Source organism: Oryx dammah, unplaced genomic scaffold, assembly GCF_014754425.2.
Source record: "Oryx dammah isolate SB20612 unplaced genomic scaffold, SCBI_Odam_1.1 HiC_scaffold_8, whole genome shotgun sequence".
NCBI classification, from domain to species: Eukaryota; Metazoa; Chordata; class Mammalia; order Artiodactyla; family Bovidae; genus Oryx; species Oryx dammah.
This window is the reverse complement of record NW_024070192.1, coordinates 22303226-22310312: the sequence shown is the minus strand read 5'-3', so window position 1 is coordinate 22310312 and position 7087 is coordinate 22303226. Positions and strand designations below refer to the sequence as shown.

Genomic DNA, 7087 nt, shown 5'->3' with positions numbered 1-7087 from the left:
AGCCTGGCCTCTTGAGAGTGAAAAAAAAAGGGGCAGCACGTAGGGCCTAGGGGAAGGAACCCTGCTACAGCCTACACAAGACCCTCTCCTACCCACTCAGAGCCAGAATAGAGCCAGCTGGGGACCCAGTTCTCGAAGCCCCCCCTCCCCCCTCCCCCGCCCCGCCCCATTCAGCTGGTCAGATAGATAAGTGGTAAAAATTCCCTGCCTCCCAGCCAGGTCTCCTGCTAGGAAGGTTAGGTTAAGGTCTCCAGCCCAGGATGGGGAGGCGGGAGGTAGGGGGAGACCTGGAAGGACCCAGTGTAGGCCTCAGCTGATCCTAGGGGTCTGAAGGTTTGCCGGGGAGGAGCCTGGAGGTGAGGCCTGGGCTTCTGGGTCACTGAGGCACCTCTAGGCTCTGCTCACCTCCTCTCTCTGCCCGTCACACTTGGGACCACCAGGAAATGGCCCTCCTTCCCTCCCTGCAGGCTTCCTGAGGGGCTAACTTGCTTAGACTCAGGGGTGGGGGTGTTGCCTCTTGGGCCCGGCTAGGCATGTGACCCCGGGCAGGTCTGCCTGCCTGAGCCTCCATTTCCCAGTTTGTTAAAGCTGTGTAAGACGAAGGCACCAAGGATCGGGTGTAGTGCTCAGTAATCAAGAGGGTGCCCACAGGCCTGCCTGCTAGGGTCTCACAGCCTCTGCCCCTGGCCTTCCTGGTGCCCTTTGCTTTGTCCACTCAGTGACACCCCCGCTGCTCCTCCCCCGCGCCCTCCTCCCTGTGTGCCAGCCTCCTGTCGCACGCGCTGCTGCTCTGGGGGCGGGGCTGTCCCCGCAAGCCCTTCAACTGGCCTGCTCCCTGGGGACCGGAGCCAGGCCCCGCCCGGTGGCACCTTGGAGCTGGCAGCCCCCAGAGCTCTTCTGGTAAGGCCACTGTGAACAGAAAGTGAGGAAAACGAGGCCCCGAGGGGGTGGATACCGCCCCCTACTCCACAGCCTCATTATGGCTGATTTGGGGGCTGGAGCCAGAACTGGCTGCCACCCACTGGAACCGCTGGAGTCCCATCTCACCCCAGCTGAGGAGTGGGGTAGAGTCGGGGGCCGCCTCCCCCCTCGTTCGTGTCCAGGATCCCAGGGGTGGAATTAACTTCCAATGCCCCTGCCGGTGAGGTGGTGGCAGTTGGGAGCCAGGCCTTTGGGGGCAGACGCCTGAGGAATGGCACTGTCCCTTTTGGTGGAGGGGCACGGTCGGGGGGGTGATGTGCCCTTGAGCCCAGGCAGAGGAGAGCAGCGGGGACAGGACCTGATGGCCTGGTACAGCGCCCAGAGGGGGCCTTGGTTCCTACTGTTTCCCGCTCTGTTTACAGACAAGTCCTCCCTGGGCGAGGGGAAGGGGTGGGGCAGACGGCAAGTGCCAAGGTGGCACGAGGCTGGGCATGTGCCTGGTCACGGGTAGTGTCTTAAGGAGTGTCAGACACCTGGAGGTGTCACTCTGGGGACCCCCGCCCCCATGGGAGCATCTTGATCTCTTCAGAAGCTGACCTCTGACCTAGGGGCAGCCAGAATCCGGGTACCCCCCCAGCCCCGCCCTGGGCTCAGAGTCCCCCATCAGTGAGTCTTGGCTCTGCTTATAGCATCTGACGCCAGAGGGGCTGAAAATAGCCCCTGAAAGAGGGGGAGGAGGGGGCTATTTAAAGGGCTTGGGAGGAGGAGAGCCCAGAGGGAGTGAGCAGCCATCATGGCCACTTCAGAGCTGAGCTGCCAGCTGTCGGAGGAGAACTGTGAGCGCCGAGAGGCCTTCTGGGCGGAGTGGAAGGATCTGACGCTGTCCACAAGGCCTGAGGAGGGGTGAGTGCTGGCCAGTCAGGAATGCCCCATCCTCTCCCTCAGAGCAGCCTTCCTGAGACTCATGAGACCAGAGCACAAAGCCCGGGAGGTTCTGGGGGTGGGGGCCAGGAGGGTGCCTGCTGGGGAAAGTGGAGTCGCCCCTCCAGCAGCCCCAGGGAGCTCTGCCGCCCCGCCGGTGAGTGGCGGGCAGCAGCTCTCAGGGGCTGAGTGTCCCTCCGCTTCTCCTTCCCAGTTGCTCCCTGCATGAGGAGGATGCCCAGCGCCATGAGACCTACCACCGGCAGGGGCAGTGCCAGGCGCTGGTGCAGCGTTCCCCCTGGCTGGTGATGCGGATGGGCATCCTCGGCCGTGGGCTGCAGGAATACCAGCTGCCCTACCAGCGGGTGCTGCCTCTGCCCATCTTCACTCCCGCCAAGGTGGGCACCACCAAGGAGGAGCGCGAGGAGACACCCATCCAGCTGCAGGAGCTGCTGGCACTGGAAACAGCCCTGGGAGGCCAGTGTGTGGACCGCCAGGACGTGGCCGAGATCACCAAGCAGCTGCCTCCCGTGGTGCCTGTCAGCAAGCCCGGCACCCTTCGTCGCTCCCTGTCTCGCTCCATGTCTCAGGAAGCACAGAGAGGCTGAGAGGGACCGTGACTTGGGCTCCACTGTGCCTGCCCTGGGCTGGGCCCTTCCTGGCTAGGACCATGGAGGGGAGCTGCTGGTCATGGATGCTTTGTAGTTTGCCCAGAGTTGGGGGCTAGGGGAGGAGGGAGCCAGAGGCCAGGATGCCTGGATCTCCTGAGTTCCCGGAGGGAGGGGAGCGGACGATGGGCACAAAAGGTGAAGAGCTGGGGGCCAGCACAGCCAAGTATCCCCAGCCCTAGGAGGAAGGGCAGAAGAAGCTGATGAGGGCAAGAGGTTCCTGAGAGGAGTAACCCCAGTCCAGATTTCAGCTTCAGAGAAGGATGAAGAAAAACTGTAAGAGGATCTGGAGTGCTCTGGGAAGGAGACTGGAGGGAGGGGGACGTGAAGAGGGCAGAGGCAGGGTGGAGCCCCCAGCACCCTCTGTTAGTGCTGCAATAAACGCTCAATCACATGCCAGAGTTGCGTCTCTTTCCTTGTGGTTGAGGAGCCCACCCGTTGGTGTCCCCCCCAATGCTCACTTCTGGGAACAGGCCCTGCATCTCAGCTAAATATGGCAGAATTAGTGGGTCACCCCATGCTTGAGGGGAGGGGCTGTAGGGACAGAGCTGTAAACAGGGTGGCTATCTGCCTAGTCCCCCTGACTGCCGTGAGCCCTGGCCTCTGCCTCTAGTCCTCTGGCACTGTGCAGTGCCCAGGAGGCCAGTTGGCATCCAGGGTTTATTGAAATGATCTCATGGAGAATAAGGAGGGGGCTGGCACCAGGACTGTCAGCTGTGCCAGGGTGTGGATGGGGTCAGTGACCCCAGGTCTCTTGGTTCTGAATCCAGACAGAATCAATCCTTGGCTGGGGTCAGGTGTTCCACCCTCCCTGGCCTGGGAGCCCAAGGTGGGTTGTTGGTAGGGTGAGTGTGTAGGGGGTCAGGTTCCTGTCTGTGACCTCTGCAGCTGTTGCAGTAACTCATGCCCCAACCTGGCTGCCTGGCCTAACTAGAAGACACTTTCTCTTGGACAAGGTGTGGGGGGCGGGTGGCACAGAGGAGGCCTGGGCCCCATCTTGGCAGGGACTGGTAGCCTACCCAGGGTGGAGAGGCACTAGACTTGGTCAGAGGGGGGTCCCACTCCAGGAAGACCATGGAGATGGCCTCTGCAGAATCTACTTCCTATTTGGGGGGATAGGAGGGGAGAACCTGGCATCTTGACAGTCTGATACCTGGAGTGCCAAGCAGTCTGCAGGCCTGGCCTGGTCCTGCTCCCCCAGAGAGGGCTGGAGTTAGGGCTGTGAGATGAGAGGGGTCAGACTCCAGACCAGGCGACACACCTAATCCCTTGGCACCCGAGGCTGGGCTCGTGTCCCCTGGGAGCCCTGGCAGCCTGGAGAATGCACCCTGCGCCCTTCCGTCCTCACCTGGGCCCCTCGCCCTAGACGTGTCGGGAACATCCTGAGCTTTCCCAGAGATAGGCGGCTGGAAGCCCGCAGGGCCTGCAGGGGAGGCCGGGCTGTTCCCTCCGCTGCGCGCATTAGCCCCACTCCCCTATCATCACTGCCATCTGACGGGCGGGGTTGGAGTTCTACTGTGCAGCTCCAGGGCTACCGAGACCGTGGGGGAGGCCGGAACGGACTGTCCTTTCTGGAGTCAGGATGGGGAACGGGGCGGGGGTGGGGGTGGGAGTGGGATGGGAATGCTAGAGAACGCTGGGACCGGACGGAAGAGAGGCCTGGAGGAGGGGAGCTGGGGGAGGGTGTCCCGGAGATGGGGAGCCTGGCGGGAGACTGGGCCCCTAGTGGGGAGCGCTGGGAGCTGGGAACTGGGGAGAGGGCTAATTTGAACCCTGGCAAAAGAGAAGGGAAGGGCTGCCAGGCAAAAGGGGTGAATGCGGGACTGGAGAAGAGCGACGTGGAGGCGCTGGGACTGGCGGCTGCGGGGTCTATGGAGTCTGGGGGTAGGAAGCTGAGGGGTAGGGCGCGGGAGCTGGTCTTGGAGGGGAGGGGAGGCAAAGAGTGGAGGGCAGCCGGGAGCAATGGTGGAGCAGGGGCGGGGACGGATGCTCCCCTCCATCCCACCCCCGTGTGTCTGCTTCTGGGACATTAAAGGAGATGGATGGGATAGGGAAGACGCAGTGTGTGGCCCCAGGCAGCTCATCGCTCAGCCGCCGCCCCCGCACCGGAGGGGCCAGGGCAGGCGGGCGGGGGTCCGGCCGCAGATAAAGGCGAGCGGGGCTCAAGGGCGGCCACCGCAGCAGCATGAGTGGGACAGACCGGAGTCAGGCGGCGGGCGCGGTGCCCGACTCAGACCCGGGCCTGGCGGCGGTCGCCTCGGCCTACCAGCGCTTTGAGCCCCGCGCCTACCTCCGCAACAACTACGCGCCCCCGAGGGGGGACCTGAGCTGCCCCGACGGCGTCGGGCCTTGGAAGCTGCGCTGCTTGGCTCAGACCTTCGCCACCGGTGAGCGCGCGGGAAACGAGACAAACAGTCATCAGGGAACCAGAGGGGCAGCACGCGAGAGCCCAAGGTCAAATTAAGAGGTGAAATAGAAGCGGAAGAGGAGCAGGAACCCTCACGTGAGAGGGGGGAGCCGAGGAGAGGGGTTCGGAGCTGAGAACACTCAGAACTGAGAGGAGAGGTGGGGAAGGCGGAACGCTGGGGGCAGGCAGAGGAGAGGCGGGAGGAGAGGCGCTGCCAGGCATCCGAGTTTCCCCCAACTTAATCCTCACTGGTAGGCATAGTTTATGGTTGCGGAACCTGAGTCTCAGAAAGGTTAAGTTCATTTCCCAAGGTAAGTCAGCCGACGCTGGAGCTAGGACTCAGCCCCTGGTCCGTCTAACTCCAGAGCTAATGCTTTTTCCACATAGAGACTCACTTAACACCAGGAGAAGGCAACGGCACCCCACTCCAGTACTCTTGCCTGGAAAATCCCATGGGCAGAGGAGCCTGGTGGGCTGCAGTCCATGGGGTCGCTAAGAGTTGGACACAACTGAGCGACTTCCCTTTCACTTTTCACTTTCATGCATTGGAGAAGGAAATGGCAACCCACTCCAGTGTTCTTGCCTGGAGAATCCCAGGGACGAGGGAGCCTGGTGGGCTGCCGTCTATGGGGTTGCACAGAGTCGGACACGACTGAAGCAACTTACCAGCAGCAACACCACCAGGAGAAGGAACAGAGAGAAGCGGGGAAGAAGCAGGAAAGGGAGGCAGTGACTGAGGCTGGGGGCTGCAGGCCTAGCACCAGGGCCCGCTTCCTCTGCCCACCCAGGTGAGGTGTCTGGCCGCACCCTCATTGACATCGGTTCAGGCCCCACTATATACCAGCTGCTCAGCGCCTGTGCCCACTTTGAGGACATTACCATGACAGATTTCTTGGAGGTGAACCGCCAGGAGCTGAGGCTCTGGCTGCGAGAAGAGCCTGGGGCTTTCGACTGGAGCGTGTACAGCCAGCATGTCTGTCTCATCGAGGGCAAGGGGTAAGGGCTGGGGGGTGAGGATTGGGTAGGGGGTTTCCCGGGAGTGGCTGGTGGGAGCCAACAGAGAACTGAGTGTGGGGGGCCAGAACCCTGGTCCTGACCCTGCCTTCTGTCCCCAAACAGGGAATCCTGGCAGGAGAAGGAGCGCCAGCTGCGAGCCAGGGTAAAAAGGATCCTGCCCATCGATGTGCACCGGCCCCAGCCCCTGGACGCTGGAGGGCTGGCACCCCTGCCTGCCGATGCCCTGGTCTCTGCCTTTTGCCTGGAAGCTGTGAGTCCGGACCTGGCCAGCTTCCAGCGGGCCCTAGATCACATCACCACACTGCTGAGGCCTGGGGGGCACCTCCTCCTCATCGGGGCCCTGGAGGAGTCATGGTACCTGGCTGGGGAGGCCAGGCTGGCGGTGGTGCCTGTGTGCGAGGAGGAGGTGAGGGAGGCCCTGGTGCGGAGCGGCTATGAGGTGCGAGATCTGCGCACCTACACCATGCCTGCCCACCTTCGGACGGGTGTAGACGATGTCAAGGGCATCTTCTTCACCTGGGCCCAGAAGAAGGTGGGGGTGTGAGGCCCCTGTGCACGCAGGGCCAAAGGCCCTCACCTGCCTAGATTCCCTGTTGTCTGAGGTGGCCTCTAATAAAGAAATAAGTCCCTGGCAGTTGGTGTAAGTGCCGTCTGTAGCTCTCCAGGGAAGGGTTCTGACTTGTGTTGTGGGGTATGGGAGGCATCAGCCCTGGCCTTTTCCCCTCCTGGAAGCTTCCAGAAAGGTCAGTTTCTGTACACTCATTCTTCCCAAACTAAGGAAGGCCGGGGTCACACCTGGGTGGGCAGAGGAAGTGGGCCCTGGTGCTAGGCCTGCAGCCTCCTTCAGCATCTGCTGTGTGCCCCACACCTGCCAGATCCCTTCCATCTCCACACTCAGCGTACCCTACTTGCAGGTGAAGCTCAGAAAAGTTAAGAACCAATAAATAGTAGTGGAGCTTAGTGGAACCCAGAAGGGGAGGGAGATGTAAGTGGCACTTGTGGCCAGTGGAGCTTCCATCCAGTCCCAAAGACGCAGCAATGGCAGGGGAGAAAAACAGGCACCAGGCTGGAGGGGATCCTCCAGCCCCCAGGATAAGTGGGACAGGAGCTCCATCCATATCTGCTGTTGCCCTGAATCTAGTTCCTGCCATCC

General features: G+C 62.1%; 2 protein-coding genes across 2 annotated transcripts; both read left to right on the top strand.

The window, feature by feature from the left end:
• The first annotated feature begins 800 nt into the window (after positions 1-800).
• On the top strand, positions 801-2911 carry LOC120867219 (titin-cap). Its single transcript, XM_040245486.1, has 2 exons — positions 801-1824; positions 2057-2911. The coding sequence occupies exons 1-2, from the start codon at positions 1715-1717 to the stop codon at positions 2448-2450; spliced, it is 504 nt and encodes a 167-aa protein (XP_040101420.1). The 5' UTR covers positions 801-1714; the 3' UTR covers positions 2451-2911.
• Positions 2912-4680: 1769 nt separating this feature from the next.
• Positions 4681-6565, top strand: PNMT (phenylethanolamine N-methyltransferase). The gene is made up of 3 exons (XM_040245485.1): positions 4681-4897; positions 5706-5913; positions 6037-6565. Exons 1-3 carry the CDS (start codon positions 4696-4698, stop codon positions 6476-6478), a joined length of 852 nt encoding a protein of 283 aa, XP_040101419.1. The 5' UTR covers positions 4681-4695; the 3' UTR covers positions 6479-6565.
• Positions 6566-7087: the final 522 nt, after the last annotated feature.

Bases quoted from the DNA above. Each gene is read 5' to 3' on its own strand.
- PNMT (XM_040245485.1), top strand. From the start codon at position 4,696: ATGAGTGGGACAGACCGGAGTCAGGCGGCGGGCGCGGTGCCCGACTCA. The intron at 4,898-5,705 runs GTGAGCGCGCGG...CTGCCCACCCAG, and splicing joins GGCTCAGACCTTCGCCACCG to GTGAGGTGTCTGGCCGCACC. The intron at 5,914-6,036 runs GTAAGGGCTGGG...GTCCCCAAACAG, and splicing joins TGTCTCATCGAGGGCAAGGG to GGAATCCTGGCAGGAGAAGG.
- LOC120867219 (XM_040245486.1), top strand. From the start codon at position 1,715: ATGGCCACTTCAGAGCTGAGCTGCCAGCTGTCGGAGGAGAACTGTGAG. The intron at 1,825-2,056 runs GTGAGTGCTGGC...TCTCCTTCCCAG, and splicing joins TCCACAAGGCCTGAGGAGGG to TTGCTCCCTGCATGAGGAGG.